Here is a 16522-nt window from a genome sequence, read left to right as displayed (position 1 = left end):
ACCAGGATCTGCACAATAATGACGCGCTCATCGATCCGCCGTAGCGAGACATCACCACAAACTAATGAGTTGTTACCAGCCATCGCTTTTCCAAGAAATAAAGTTGTTTAAGTAGTTACAAAATGTAACTTAATTATTACATATGTTTGTCAAAAGGAAATCAAGTTGTTGACAATAGTTATCTGTGGTGCCAAGATGATGATTCATGTGGTGCAATTTACCAAATCCTCTATTCAGTGGCAGAGCATTGTGGGACAGATTTCAATTCCATTTCAATCAATGGTCAGGCCAATGTTCCAATTTAATTTCCAAAAATCAAATGCTGTCTGTCGGGGTATTTGCAGTCTTGAGAAAGGGCTGTGCATGAAAACTTTATAGGAGTGAGTAGAAACCACAAATGAAACATTGCTCATCACTGTGTCGTCATTTCCACCTTCTGCTGATGTCCCTCGGTGACCCTCTGTAGACAAATCCAACTTGTAGCCGAATATACAAACCACCATTACTGCAGTTGCACATCACTTGTAAACGTCCATGTAAAACTACAATGTATGTAATGGTTTTCCCTTTTCAAGCTGTTGGGATCTGACTATATGGCTTCGACATGTGCTGTGGAACAAAGAGAGTCAGGCCTTCCCTTTTGCAAGCAAAGGTTTCATCCTGATTGTAGTTTGATGAGCACCAAACCCCCCCAACTCTGAAGAAATTCACATTAGGGTGAGTTTCCTCCCCCCAAAAACTATGCGTTCCTGAAGTTACCTGAAAGCAGCGCTGCAATCTAATTTGCCGAGGGCCAAGACACCGCAGGACCCCTGTGGTTTGGCCATTACTTTGTGCATGTATTGTGATAATAGCTGTATATGTGGTCTGTGCTCGAACTTAAACCTTCACTTTCACTCTGAATGTGTCATAGTACTCAGACTATTGACATTGTGAGTGAACACTAATTATGAGACTTAGTTTATCGTTTGGTTATTGGTCCCTGTTCGCAGGGTGGTGCCCCATTATTATTAATAATCAATAATTGTTACTGACATTAATAATTCTATTGATGTCAAGAATTTGGTTTCCTAGATGCTGATAACCCAAACACGCTCCTTTACGTTCCCAACAAAGCGCTTTTGCCCATACATTTGTCCTGTTATTTGATGAAAGTTGAATCATCGGACATCATTTTAAAAAAAGGTTACAATCTAAAATACTCAACTAAATGTATTCAATTTTTTAACAAAGGATGTTGTAAATTCCCTATTAGTTTCATAAATACTGGTTTTTATGTTGGTATTTTAGTCAGGCACCCCCTTTGGCCGGCGCGAGGTCCTAGTGTTCTTCAGGTTAGAACAGGGGTTATATCCGTAACCATAAGTGCACTGCAGAACCCTCCTCACTATACAGAGAGTGCGTGCCTGAAGAAAGTAAGTTATCAATAGCCTGCAGAACTCCTTCACTAACTGCCAATGTAAAGATGTTGCATAAAGTGCACATATTTTCTGTTAAGTGGCAATAACTTATGTATATGTTTTTCTGACGTTGGTCTGCTACTGTGTTATTCTAACTTAATCACTAAATGAGTTAATGCTACGCAGCTGGCTTTGTTTTATCACCCATGGTTACATGTGTGTATGTAAATAAAACTAGCCAAGCTAATTTATTTGCTATTTCTGTCCACATGACATTTATGTTATATTGCAAGAGTACTAAACCAAGATAAGAGATGTAGTCTCTGTGGCATTGTGTAGGTGTTTAGTATTTATGTAACGGGTATGGTAAGGACCCAGAAGCAGTACGATGGACACACAGAATAGTTGAAACGAAAGTTTTTTCCAGGCAGAAGACACAACAGGCAAACAGTCTTGGATCTGAGAAATCCACTCAGTGGAACGCCAAGCCGTCTGGGGAGAAGGCAGACAGAAACCAGAGGAAGCAGAGGCTAGAATCTCATGGTCGGGGACAGAAGGCTGAGTCATTTACCGGGGCAGAGGCAAGGCGGAGAAGTCCAGACAGGCAGGGTCGGCAACGGGAAAACAGTCTGAGGGTAAACTCGGACCTCGGACTGGGAGTAAAGACGCTCACTGTCCAAACAGGGAGCCTGCTGGGTGTTCCCGGCAGGCGTCTTAGTCCTGGAAGGTTGGTCCGGGTGCTGTCGATGAAAAGCCGGAACCCATTGCCTCTCCTCCTCCTTGATGGCAGAGAGCTCTGCAATGCTGCAGAATTAATTGATTCAAGCAAATCTCCCAAGTGACAGGTTTCTCAAGTATAATGCTAACTTTAATGAGTTTATTGATTATTTTCAATCTATTGATGAAATTAAGATAAGTTCATGGTCATGATTGTTAGAATAGATTGTACAATACAGCTTCACCTCTTTTTTTTTACAGTTGGGTGTCTACTTTTTCAAATCCAAATCCGTAGGAATAGAATTAACACATTTTTAATCGTATAGTGACCACATGTTATATTCTACACAATGACTGTTGGAAATGGACACAACTTCTGTTGTCCTGAAAAAGAAGAATGTCTGAGGCACTTTAATGTATTGTAAGAAATAGGGATCATCAGTGTAATATAATCACATATATGCCATTCAATTGAATCATTTTCTTTGAAATAACAATATAACGAAGCAAGAGACACTTATTAAACATGTTAATTTAGTAGCGTAACATGAATTTAATTTATCAATCAAGATACATTTGATGACTGTTGCTTATACAAGCCACAGAGAGCATAGTATTTTAGTGCATGAAAAAATATTTCATCCCTGAGGCCATAAACAAGAGGACTCAGACATCTTGGAGCGAGAATAAAAGTAACGTAATTAATATACCTGACATTAATGAATAACAGTAAATTAATCTGAAGTACGGCAGCCTCTATTAATGGACACCACAGCTGGATGAGACAGAGCAGCAGCTGGAAAGCATGAAGAATTACAGTTCTGAGCCCTTTCCATGTTGACTTTTTATTCTCTCCTGATGCAGCTTTGGCCACTTTCATTATTTTAACATAGCAGAATACAATAGCAATGCACATTATGAAGAAGTACAACTGTTGTATAGCTGACCGAAGATGACCCTGCCATTTGTAAAAGATGAAAATTTCCACAGAACATATTCTGCCTTGGGTATAGAAGCTGAAGGGCGCAGATGCAAAGAAGATGGATAGAATAACAATACAGGGTATAGAGCTGAGGCTGTGAATGATGAGGATGCAGTGCAGAGCTCTGCGTGTGGAGCACAGCTCTCCATGGCGCAGGGGCATGCAAATGGCCACAAAGCGCTCCAGGGTCATTGCTGTCAAAGTAACTGGTGTGACAAAAGTGTACATAGACAAAACAATATACATAATAACACACAACCATATTTGCATGCTAATCTTAATATAACTCAAAATTAGCAGGAAGTCAGTCATAATTAAAAACAGAGAGTCAGACAGTAGTGTTATAGCAAATAAGATGTACCGCATGGCTGTGTAGAAGTCTTTCATAAACAAAGTTGTGATTAGCAAAAAGTTGATGCAAAGGAAAACTGACACCAAAACCTGAACTACAATGACCCGATCATTGAACTTGTACGTTGACAATTCACCACCAACCACCGAGTTATTGGCCGCCATATCTTTCTCAGTTATAGTCAGCCATACAAGGGTTTTAAACAGTCAATCAACTTACTGTAGCTCTAAAGACAGATAAATTCTGTCAATGCAATCTAAAATATTGTGTATAAGCTAGATGCACAGGTTACCTCTGGCACAAAGCCCAAATAACAACCTCACAACTGCAAATGTTAGTTGATTACACACACCAGTATAATATCACATGAACCAACAATACAAATGACATTTATAACAGCCTCAGATTACCAAACCATCTCTGCAGAAATGGTGGTGCACAGCTCTTTTGCTGGGCTTGGTCCTGCTGTCTGGGAGAGGACTGTGTATGAAGACTTTATAGGGGCAACTATAACACAAGGGGGACACCCAATCAGACTTTTTCCAACACAATGTCATCATCACTATTGCTAACAACACACCTCACTGGCCATTGTTACAATAGCTACTTACCTTGTGTGTTGGATACATCAACTTTGCAGGTGTAAGTATGAGTGCATATTTTAGACCTAGATCATGCTAGATGTGCTCTCCAACAGAAATGTATACAGATGTTCCAAACTTCGACACACAAAAGTGGGGTGAAAACATGGCCATAGAGAGGTATTAGATATGGGGATAGCCCTATCCCTATTACCATTTTATTCTCTCATGATCATTATTTTTTTTAATCATCCTCAGCTCAGTATTGTTCTGACTGAACACTGATAAAATAACTTAGTTCAATTGTTTTAATAGTTGTAAACTTGCCAGCAATCCAAAGGCTTTGTCCTGTATAACTGATTGCCATAGTGTCTTTTTTTATTCTACCACAGGGAATCACCACAGTCATTCACATGACAACTTTAAGTATTATTGTATTGTTGTTTTTCAGTGTCAGAAAGGATACATAGATTCAAGGCCCAGCAATATATTTCCTGTGTCCAACAGGAAAGCACTGAAGCTAGATAATGGTTGTCTGTCATTCCCTTTATTTGGTAATGCAAAGCAGTCACAAATAGGGTATCTGCTGTCCGGTGCTGCAGAATCTGATAGCGTCAGCTATGAGAAAGGGATTTTTCATTCAGTGCTGTAAGCTTTTGGCCAGATACAGCTAGGTCTTGATGGTACCTCGCAGAGATGGACTTGGGGGACATGCCCATATTAGAACATGATAACCACTTGATCTTTACAGGGGCTTGCGTTGAGTATTAGTAACCCATGCTGTGATAGTAGAGAATGCTATTGTAGGATTAACCACCTGCATGGGTAATACCTAGAGGGCTTTGTTGCAGTTTTGCACCAAGATTTAAGTTCAGAGGTACAGGGAGCATCTTATTGACATTCCAGCCCAACCTCCCTCTCAGGTCACATGATTGGATGGAAGCTACATCCTCATGCATCTAGTGTCCCAGACAAACGGTCAAAGCCTAAGCTGCATGGTTCTGGGACCAGTCTTCATAATCTTGTGCATGGAAACAGGGTGTGCCACTCAAAATTCTAAGTTGATGATTGGCCCACGGACCCACAGGCCAATCATCAACAAGAAGCCTTGTCCTGGCATAGACAATCACTTCCACGGACGAGTGTGCGACACACTTCAGTCCGTACACATTGATTGTTGCGGACGGTGTGCAGGGAAGATGCTGACCCCTGAAGATACCTCCTCAGTAGTATTTATCAGCTTTAGCATGAACGCTCACTAGAATAGTATACAAGGACTGAGCCATTATTATGACAAAGTGCACCATGATGGCAGGTAACACCTAGTGGTCATGCATACATAGAAATAAACTAATTTACAAGTTAGACTACATTTCCTTCATACATAGTGCAACCTGAAACTGAATGTTTACATATGTTTCACAATATGTAGGCCACTTGTCTTAATCTGGCAAATGTCCATCCATCTATTTATCCATCCACCCTTTTCCACTAGTTCTTCAGGTGCAGGTTGCAGTAGCAGCCCTAATATCTTAATATTTTACAATATATGTCTATCAGCTCCTCGTGGAGGATTCCAAGGTATTCTAAGGCCAGATGGGATATGAAAGCATGAGTCTGCCCCAAGGTTTTCCTCTCAGTTGGTCTTACCCAGAAAACCTGAGACATTCAGGAGGCATCCCGATCAGATGCCTGGACCATCTCAAGTGGCTCCTGACAATGCAAAGCATCTGAGCTCCTATCGGAAGTGCTCAGCCTGTCCTCGAGGGTGAGCCTAGACATTCTGTGAGGGAATTTATTTGTTATGCTTGCGTAAGAGTACGGATAGTTCAGGTAAAGGTGAGTCCTGGCTTCCTTGTCTCATTTGTGACAGGTGTTGCACCCTATCAGATTTTAAGATTTAAGATTTGCGTAGCTAATCTGAGGCAAGGGAAGACGAACAAGGGAAAGGAGATGGCTAGTAAGCGGATAGCGAGGAACTCTGCCCTCGCTTGTGAGAAAAGATAAAAAGAAACCGAACTGCTGTGTGTGCGACGGGCAACAAGTCAGTGCTTTGAGTTTAAGTGAGGGCCGAATCTGACCGTGTGGGCTGGGGGACAGGGAAGTGAAGTCCTTAGCTACACAAAAGTATGTGTAACAATAATCTTCAGCTTGGTAGTCACTATGTGCAGAGAGCACGGTTGTGTTGTAGATCAAAAGTCAGGAAGTTAAGAGTGCTGCGAGCGTCGCCCTAACTCTACAGGTGAGTGCGAGGGCACACTTTGGCTGATTGAGTAAGGCCTAATACCTTGTGACATATGGTCTCAAAATGTCTACCTTTGCTCGTAAATATTACCTATACTGAGTGCCAGCCCAAGTTCTTTTCTAGCATTATCTGACCCTTAAGCAAATAACTTAATTTGGCTATGTATTGTATGTTTTACTAAGGAGGTGCTGTGCATACTCTTTCGCATATAGTTTTGATGATGCATTGGATGCTTTCATTATACATGGCTAATGCAGTGCAATGCAAATAGAAGGTGGGCAATGTAAATGAGCCACTTGGAAATGATACTGATTTGGATCTGGGGAGAGACGTGTATGTTCTTTGGGTTTTGGCTGTTAAACTCAATATATTATCTTTGACATCCTTTATTTGTGTTTTATAGATTGTTCCTAAATTTGTGCTCATGAATCATTGAGTAAAGGAATCAAATTGAGTTCAAACTGTGTTTAACAGGACATTAAACTCAAGCAGTTGTATAAACCTCCCACTTTGGCCATATTATCTAAAACATCCATCTAGACATGAAATTAAAAGTCAGTGCACCTGAAGTGCTGGTTTGATGAAACTTGATGAAACAAAAGTTTGTTTTGCAATCATCATTTTGGATTGTTGTCATGTCTGTGCACTAACTAGCAGTAGCTAACACAGAGATGTCCCTGCAGACATGGTTTGTTTTTCTCCGAGGGGATTTCGACTCCAAAGCAGTGATGCTAATGAGCCCATCATCACTATTCTCTTATGGCAAATAAAGTCCTGTGAAACTCATTAAAGGTGACGTTTAATTAGGTCATCAATTATTCAAACTATCCTCTGTGGGCTCTCAGTGAAGATGGAGGAAACAGCAAAAAGTTTTGAAATGGTTGGAAAACTATTGATTTGTAAATAAATAATAAATTCACAAGACTAAAACACCCTTTACACCTTATTATTAGTAACTTACTCAGAAAATTGCTTTGTCACTTTTTTAACCGCCCACCCGAACTGGTGATATTTTTTACTAACCCCCCATAAGATAACCGACAGTATGGGACACAGCAAAGGCTGCTCAAAGATCCAGTTCAGAGAAAATGTTTAACTTAAATTGTCGCATAAATTGATTACTATCATCAGACTGTGTTTGAAATGTACTATTTTGTTCATGAATTTTGAGAAGACTTGACAGCCGTAAATCAGGAGTTGACAACAATAAGAGAGTAAAGTAGAGTTATCACTGTCTCAGCTGCTGTTAATCCAACTAGCAAAGTACACTTATGGTGTACTTAGGGATGCATGGGGCACAAACTGCCTGATGGATTAACCAGTTTATTCATCAGATATGCTGTCAATATGATACAGACGGTAAAATGTGCGGTTTGACGTTAATGCTGGAACAGTTTATTCATCAGAGCACTGTAATCACAGTCATGCTCAGAACAATAAAAGGCCAATGTGTGAACACATACTGAGAGATGGGATTGGGGACATATATATTGATTACTTATCAGTTTATTAAACAAAATATTTTTCAATAAATAAGGTAGATTCATTTCAGTGGCAGAATCATAGTTTTAAGTTGTCAATTTCTGAGACCTACACTGATAGTCTTGGCTTGTTTTCATCATCTGAAAAATGTTTTTTCAACATAATGGTGATGATGATTGGCCAGTTATCTGTATTCCCGTGTGTCACAATAAACTCCAGTGCAACTCCCGTGAAGCATATTAAAAGTGATGATTAATGGCATCATTAATTATTCAAAGACTGCTCTGTTCATGTTGACTTGGCTAATTAACACACCTGCAATCGCTTGTTTAACAGTTTGTGAACAAAACTTTAAACTAAATATTTGAATTTAATGTTGTCGGAACAATAAAACATGTTGCTTTTATCTTTATTTTCTTTTAATATGGTAACCGCAGGTATTGGAAAACATATAGGGATGTAAAGTCAGTTTACACACACATTAACAACTGCACTGTGAGCAAGTGTAACCCCATTTCTAATAATCATTAATACATCACCCATATCTTTATTTGACACGTCACTGCTTTAATGAAATACTGTAAATGGATGACATATTAACCCTTTGACTTGACCAAACATATAGTTAAACCCTACATACTGCGCAAACTTAACATGACAATGAATATTTTCTCGAGTAAAATCATTAAGCTGTTGATGCTGTAGATAGATAGATAGATAGATAGATAGATAGATAGATAGATAGACTTTATTTCAGACTCAGGGTCCATAGAGACAAATATATAAAAAGACAGACAAACGATAAAAGTACGGAGGCCTAGCAATGCCCTACAAAGAGACAGCTGTACCAATGTCGCCACAGCTGGGACTGGTAACGTGTGGTACTAAACCTTATATTGGTTAAAACAACTATGATCTCATTTTCAGAGTCATTCAGTCGACAGATGAATTTATACATGATATTTCTTAACACAGTTTGGAAAGTATTGACTCGTGCAGCCACTAACATTTCACTCGCACTACTCCATCTCGGTCTCTTTAAAAGTATTCTCATGGCGTCATTGTAAGCTACTTGAAGTCTCTGTAAGCTCCTTTTTCTGTAGTTTGACCACAAGTGTGCAGTGTAGAGTGATGTACAATATGCTCTGAACAGAGACATCTTCACTCCATCTGTACACATACCAAACTTGCGTGAGAGACTGTTTGCTTGTGCATACATCCTACGTCATTACCTAGAAATGTCGTTATCATCGGTCATGTGTTCTGTTAAAAAATGACCAAGATATTTTACTTCACCACAGACACCAAGATTATTGTCAGACAATTTGAAGTCAGGGAAGTTTAGAAATTTGTCCTCTTTAGTTTGACAGATCAGGATAGCACTCTTACTGGCGTTGTATTTGATGCCATGTTCCACACCACACACAGTACATATAGTGAGGAGCTGCTGAAGACCAGCGCTAGATGGACTAAAGATCACCAGATCATCTGCATACATGATATGATTAACCAGAGTATTTCCAATCATGCACCCAGTATTACAGGCTTTCAATTGCTTGGACAGATCATCAATATACAGATTAAACAGAATTGGGGACAAAATTCCCCCTTGTCGGACACCATTGCTAACCCCAAATAGGGCTGAGACACTTCTACCCCATTTTACTTGTATAGTCTGGTGAGCATACCAGTAAGCCAGAATTCTCGCAATGTATGTGGGGACACCTCTTTGGCTCAGTTTGAAAAACAACTTACTATGATTAACACGATCAAAAGCTTTGGAGGCATCAATAAAACACATAAGAAGTTATGAGTTTTGACCTCTGTATTTGTTGACAATTTCCTTTAAGGTGTATATATATACACAAGTCAGTGCCATGTTTGGCTTTAAAGCCGAACTGGTTATCTTTGGAGGTGATAAAGTCATGTATTCTGTCCAGCAGGATTCTTTCTAGGACTTTTGACAGTACGCTGGCCAAAGCAATGGGCCTGTAATTCTCTAGGCTACATACTTTACCAGCTTTGTTTTTAATGACTGGCACTAAGAGAACAGACAGCATTGAGTCTGGTAAGAAGCCGTGAATCATGAAGCCAGTAAAACAGAGAAGTAGGCTAGTAATAATTAAAGGCCAGATTACGAACTTAGCTGTTTCTCACACAGTGCAACCAGAGATTTTGAATGCAGTCTTATTGTATGGTAATGCATATCTGCATTAGGTGTGAGAGACCACACTGAACAATATTAAGTATCACAAATAATCAATGAGGGTGAATTCATCTTGACTCGTGATTTTGTCGCATCTCACCTTACTTGAAACTAGAATTCCACGTGTGATGTAACTCTGTGATGTAAAATATCAGGTTGGACAGAATATTCCTTCATCGCACTCACTGTAAATCCTCCATCATTATTTTAGTGACTTTTTTCAATCAGATTTTTTTCTTCAATTTGCTCTTCTGTTTTAATTATTTTGCTCATTTTCCACATGTATTCCTGGCACTCCACTCTGTGGTCACAGGGAGACTGTAAAGGTCATCTAAGGGCCTGCATATTTGCAGAGTGCTGTTTCATCATTACAAGCCTGGAATGTAAAATGCTTGTGAGGAATTTCAGCTGACTACACACCAAACATCCAAACCTTTCCCCTAGTATTATTCTTTGAATCTAGCCTCATTTCTCTTTGGTTTGGTTTCATTTCATTTGGTTGTATTTGTCATGGATAGGTTTGATCAACACAACTACCAGTAGTGGAAAGTAATTAAGTAAATTCACTTAATTACTGTACTTAGTACAATTTTGAGGTACTTGTACTTTACTTGAATATTTCCGTTTTCTTCTACTTTATACTTCTCCTCCACTGCAATTCAGAGGGAAATATCGTGGGACTAGTAACTTCTCTACATTTATTCGATAGCTAAGTTTAGTTACTTCACAGGTTCTGATTAATATATAGAATATCACCACAAATACCTTATAATGTATTATTATTGGTGAAGATAATATTGAATTAATGCATCAATTAAAATATTTTGTACTTTTACTTTTGGTACTTTAATTATATTTTGATGCAAATACTTTTGTACTTTTACATAAGTAAGATTTTGAATGCAGGACGTTAACTTGTGCATTTCTACACCGTGTCATTGCTTCTTTCACCGCTGTGTAGCACAGTAAAGTTTAAGGCCTGCATTGAAAATAATAATTAAGAATAGTCTGTATTATATAAAGGTATCTAATCAAAATGCAATGAGATTTCACATTATAGTAGGCCGAGAAGAATATTAATGATAGCGCATTCATGTGTTGGTAAGTAACATTTTACTCTGGAGCTGGTCCGGGTGAGGCTGATCTTAACTACTTACGCTTAACTGCACCATGTAATGATTACCAGGACTTAATAAACCCCTCTTTTCATGGCAGGTTGTGGTTGAGCAGTAAAACATGTCGGAGCACAAGATAACTTTGCTTTTCTTTCACCACGGGAGGGCGCTAGTGTTCAGTCTGTGACGGCTTCACAGTGGGGGGAACCTTTGCTCGGTGACGACGAACATTTTTATTGTTGCGGACCAACATGGCCGCGCTGAGGAGCCTAACGACCTGCTTCCGTCTCCTCAGGTAGGCTGTGGTGAGATACCGCTTTACAGGCAACGTTTGTCATTTGTACACGCTATACTAAATTAACCAGACCTCAAAATGTAATGTTGTTTCCGGTTCTAAAGTGAGGAAATTAGAATGGTTCGCTTCAGAACGGTGCTAGCAACAACAACAACAACAACAACAACCGGAAGTTGCCACAAACACGTTAAACTTGTTTTTAATTGCCATTCGTGTGTCCTCTCGTACATTTGTGAGTCAGTGTAAAAGGTTAAATGTTGGACTAGCTTCAGTTGATTCCTCAATCCTAACGCGTTGGTAGCGAGCCTTCGTTTAGACGGACCAGTAAATACGTGACAGCGCTTCAGAACTTGGATGTAAACTCGTGTATTCGTGTAACGGTACGTGGCTGGTTTTAAACGGAAACTGTTTATTTTCTTCAGGAGATCAGCTCCTGTCCTGTTCAGCAGCAGAAAACCTGCAGTCCATAAAGCGGTCAAATGGACAAATGTCCTGTACACGGGTATAGCGTCTCTAACTGTGGGCGGAGGGCTGTGTGCTATACCTTTCAAACAGGTGAGTGTGTCACCTCACCAGAGAGAGACTCATACATAAAATACAGATACCATTACAAAGTATATAACGTTAACTAAAAGTATACACGTGTCTTTTCTCTCTCTCTCTCTCTCTCTCTCTCTGTCTCTATTGCAGGTTGAAAACCTCTCTCGTGACTCTCTGATCAGACGAGCAGCCTCTCTTGTTACAGACAGTTCAAGCACTTTTCTCTCTCAGACCACTTTGTCTCTCATAGATGCCATTACAGACTACTCAAAAGTAAGTTTTGATCGCATGGTAAATGTATTTCCGATATCCTGACTTGCAGAAGGATTATTTGCAAGTATAGTATATACAAGTCATGCACATTGTATTTATATAACCCAATATCACACATTTGCCTTTGCTTTACAATCTGTACAGCATACTACACCCTCTGCCCTTAGATCTACCCCCCCCCCCTCCAACTACCCTTGTACTATAGTATACTTGCCTAGATGCAAGAAATCAAGAAAAATACCCAATTTCTTATTGATGAATCTGTCAGTAACATTACTCCACATAATTTGCTGAAGCTTGCAGAGTGTGATGCAATGTGGTGACACTGAGCTGCACCAGAACAAAAATAATGTTTGTTATATTTATGTATTATGTATCGAAGTACATAGTCTATCTTTAAATAGACCAGAGATAGAAGCAGAGCATAGAGCATGTAAAGTTGTCCATGTCCAGATTCAGCATGATTTAGTGTGAAGGGACTATAATAGCTTGAACAGTGTCCATATCACACACAATCCTCCTCTGTGCTACTCTGCCTCCGCAGTTTTATTTTAAATATAAAATGTCGATGTCCTCGCTCTGTTTGCCAACAGGCTGTGCACACACTCATTGCCCTTCAAAGACAATATTTGCAATCACTGGGAAAACTGACTCCTGCAGAAGAGGATACAATCTGGCAGGTGATCATTGGCCAGCGTTCAGAGGTTAGTTTGTGTTGTCCTCTTCGGTGAAAAGTACTTCAAAATAAACCTGAGCGTAGCGTGACGTTGCCGTCTTTTCATTTATCGATTGCCGCGGCACGAATATGACGGCAGACTCGCAATCCCTGATAAACAAACAGTTGTGGATCTGTTTGAGTCTGACTTAATAATTCTTCTTCTCCCGACAGGTTAGTGACCGACAAGATGAATGCAAGCGTTTCGAGTCAACCTGGGTCACTGCCGTCAAGCTGTGTGAAGCGGCAGCTGAGGCAGCATACACCTCAGGTGTGTAGAAGACAAATGTCTGAGTGTGGTTCTCTGGCCGTGTGAGCGAACGGGTTGGGATGTGGTGGTTGAAGTGTTCAGGCAGGTTCTCTCAGGGTTGTTGTAATGATGAATAAAAGTGTACGGCTGTGAATCATCTTCTCAAAGCTTTGCACGTCGCCGCCTGTGCCCGTTCCCATTCAGCCGCTGTCAGTGTTACACTTTGGACGGTGCACGGATCATTTGCTGTCACTCAGTGGGGCTTTGTGTTTAACAAAATGGAGATGATGGACAGGAGTGCCTCGTTGAGGACCACACCTAATGTCTGAACTTAAGCTGGTGTTATGTCAACCTTTTGAACTTTTTTCTTTACAACAATTGAATGGAGTGCGTGTCTTGCATCTGTGTGTTTCCAGGAGCTGAACATGCGTCGATCACAGTGAGGACAAACCTTCAGGTGGCCCAGACGCAGGTGGAGGAAGCACTGAAACTGTCGGTGGATACGGATAAGAAGTTGTCCGAGACTAAAGTAATGGAGGTTGAAAGGGTGATGCAACATGTTGCCTCCTTACAGAATAGTGGTGAGGAGGAAGAGGTGCCTGAGGCTTACCTAAGAGAAGACTGAAACAAATGCACAGTTATCAGGAAAACCTCTTCATCATTTAACAATGTCTTCTCACTTTTTGAGTCTTCAGCGTGTGTGGCTGTGACTTGTCGTGTAGATTGTGCTCCAATGAATGTGCTTACATCGGCACAAAAGCTGTATTGCGGAAAAAGTGAATTGCACCAAAAGGAGGACGTCTCCACAGTTCAACACATTCTGTTAAGTGTTTGGTCATTTAAGACTTTGAATAATGATTATCAACTGCTCCTGAAGCATAGAGAATTATGTTTTTATTGTGACTTGACCAGCTGATTTTTGTGTTGTTCCAAAATTCATTGTAATAAAGACAAGACGCAGTTTAAAAACTATTAATTTTTGGTGTTTACTTGTCGCAACAGCATCAGAAAATGAAACTTTTTAATTCATGTTTACTAGATGGATATTGTGTTTACTGAAGTGACTTGTGGCCAACATTTCGTATTGTGTTACAAAGGCTTTTTTTTTAACCAGTGCTGAAAATAGTAGAGAAAACAATGTGTTACTTCATATGGTTGTCGAAAAATGAGTTGTTTTGAAAGCGGCATTTGCCAGATTTGTTCTGACAACTGTTTGTGTGATAAGGATGCGAGACGAGAGGCGTCTGTGCCAACTATGTGAACAGAGTGTCCTCTGTGGTCATCTTGGGAAACATTTATGTGCTAGAGCGACTAAGAGCCACTACGTAAACACCGTAACACCCAGAGATGCTGTCTTTGTGGACTTCAACCAGCTGCTGGTACCACTTTGGTTTTTTTTTCCATTACATGTTACTCTGAAGTCATTTATAACCATTCCATCCACACAAATTTGAATTAGTAAATGTCCCACTGATTCCCACCCATGTGCTTCTGAGAACATCTTCAAGGTGTAGTGTTGCTTGTTATTTGTATCTCTTTCTTTCACTCAACAACTCTTCAGTCTTTGCAAATTACCCGTGTCCTGACACCCCTGTGGAGCTTTTAGGTCGTTTCTCAACTGCCTCCCCTGTCATCACTTCATCTCCAGCATCACCTCTTTCCACACTGTCGCAGAGCACAAAACAAACTACTCTAGCTCCATTTTTTTTTTTTATGAAAAACAGAATATTTTCAGCAAAGTTGCACACTGATATAGATTTGTGGGCAGGTGTTGAAACTTGTGAAGGAGATGAGTGCAGACTCATTTGCATGTATATAGGACTCTACAGTCTTCAAAAGGATCAGCTGCCGATATGTACACTCAAACATGATGGACTTGAAACATTGTGAACCCGTCCTTTAACTTCCAGCAGATGGCGATCTAAACCCATTGCAACACTTTTTTTTTTTTTAATTTCTACAGTTGGATGCACTACATCAGCATTTTCATCCCCAGTCAGCTCAAATGTATCTATTGGAGTCACTATTTCACATTGTATTTACTTTTTTATCACAATAGATATGACCTATTTTATTTGGTGTTTACGAATGTGATTAAAACCCAGATTGTTAGAGAACCCTTCATGTGAATCTACTGCGGACCCTGGTGCGGGTACCTACATTTAGTCTTAAGAGTACAGAACAATAATAATGTGCATGAATTTTAACCAGTTATAACCCTAAACACTCATTTCTGTCGCCTCCTACTGTTCCCACTTATGTGCATGCCTTCACAGTATATTAAATAGTGGGAGAGTTTAAACTGCTCTTTAAGAATATACACCTAACCTGCAAGTTTATTACCAAATCTACTCATTAGTAGAAGCCGTATCCTTCAGTAATGTGACTATGCTCTGTAACAGGTACGCTGTCTTCATGTTTGCCTTCCAAAAGGTCAGTGTCTACTGCAGAGGGAGCTCATTATGGGGGAGACCTGCGTGGAGCTGCAAACACAAGTGTGACCTCTCCCTGCTCTACATGGTCAAGCCTTGGCAGGGGATGGGACCATGAGAGTGGCTGCAGAAAAAGGGGGGTGGGTCGGGAGGTTTTGAGGTGTGCAAGGACTGGCTCACCAATGTGACTAGTGAGGAATGTTGTGTTTAACAAAGGCTGTTTTCACAGACTGTAAAACCAAATGTCCCAGACAGTCTGTGTGGATGTGCACCCACTGGTCACAGGGGAAGGTGGTGCCAATGCAGCCTTGCTTGCCTGGAAGAAAATGTAATAGAGCATACTGAGATGTATTTTTATTTTTTTGCAGCATGAAACCTCAATGAGGTAACTACAATTACTAAGGTCGTGGGCCATACATGCTCATAAACTATTTAGTGCTACTGAGGGGGGTGTTGAGCATTTCTTGCAGCACAACTTCTGCTAGTGGTGTGAAATAACCCTGACTGAAACTATTCCACCGGAATTGGTGAAATCATTAACACATTCAATGTTTTGTGGAAGAAAATAAGCTGTGATTTATCATCGCAGAAATACACGAGCCTCCTCACTGCACTGACTTTACCGTTCCAATGCAAAGTGGCCCAGGAGGGGAGATTGATTGGTGAAAAGGGCAGCGCTTTCACCTGGGGGATTTATAGCTCTTTGAGGATATAAATAAACCGCCACAGGGTATAAAGGCAGGGGGTATGGTGTGGTGACATATCATGGGTCATGCTTTAATCACAGTGATGCTGAGTTGTAGCGCTGGGAGAGGCAGCGGGTTACATTTTTGCAGGAGATTGGAGGCTCCCCGGAGAGTTCACGTCCCCTGATGAGGTAATACAGGCTATGAAGACGTCACAGCAGAGTGAAGTTGGGAAGCTCAACGTGAGGGAA

At 40.4% G+C, this 16522-nt stretch overlaps 2 protein-coding genes across 2 annotated transcripts; one reads left to right on the top strand and one right to left on the bottom strand.

The window, feature by feature from the left end:
- Nucleotides 1-2682: 2682 nt before the first annotated feature.
- LOC116392220 (odorant receptor 131-2-like) lies at nucleotides 2683-3615 on the bottom strand. The gene has a single exon (XM_031863436.1). The coding sequence runs from the start codon at nucleotides 3613-3615 to the stop codon at nucleotides 2683-2685; it is 933 nt and encodes a 310-aa protein (XP_031719296.1).
- A 7692-nt stretch (nucleotides 3616-11307) lies between these two features.
- On the top strand, nucleotides 11308-14125 carry LOC116392297 (diablo homolog, mitochondrial). The gene is made up of 6 exons (XM_031863616.1): nucleotides 11308-11375; nucleotides 11798-11930; nucleotides 12066-12188; nucleotides 12782-12892; nucleotides 13078-13174; nucleotides 13570-14125. Exons 1-6 carry the CDS (start codon nucleotides 11332-11334, stop codon nucleotides 13776-13778), a joined length of 717 nt encoding a protein of 238 aa, XP_031719476.1. The 5' UTR covers nucleotides 11308-11331; the 3' UTR covers nucleotides 13779-14125.
- Nucleotides 14126-16522: the final 2397 nt, after the last annotated feature.

The sequence above is a fragment of the Anarrhichthys ocellatus genome, unplaced genomic scaffold, assembly GCF_004355925.1.
Source record: "Anarrhichthys ocellatus isolate YVR2014 unplaced genomic scaffold, GSC_Weel_1.0 scaffold29, whole genome shotgun sequence".
In the NCBI taxonomy this organism is placed as follows: domain Eukaryota; kingdom Metazoa; phylum Chordata; class Actinopteri; order Perciformes; family Anarhichadidae; genus Anarrhichthys; species Anarrhichthys ocellatus.
The sequence above is the reverse complement of the archived record's forward strand: the minus strand, read 5'-3'. Positions and strand labels throughout refer to the sequence as shown.

Coding starts and splice junctions, on each gene's coding strand:
- LOC116392220 (XM_031863436.1), bottom strand. CDS start 3,615: ATGGCGGCCAATAACTCGGTGGTTGGTGGTGAATTGTCAACGTACAAG.
- LOC116392297 (XM_031863616.1), top strand. CDS start 11,332: ATGGCCGCGCTGAGGAGCCTAACGACCTGCTTCCGTCTCCTCAG. Junction 11,376..11,797: donor ACCTGCTTCCGTCTCCTCAG/GTAGGCTGTGGT, acceptor TATTTTCTTCAG/GAGATCAGCTCCTGTCCTGT. Junction 11,931..12,065: donor GTGCTATACCTTTCAAACAG/GTGAGTGTGTCA, acceptor TCTCTATTGCAG/GTTGAAAACCTCTCTCGTGA.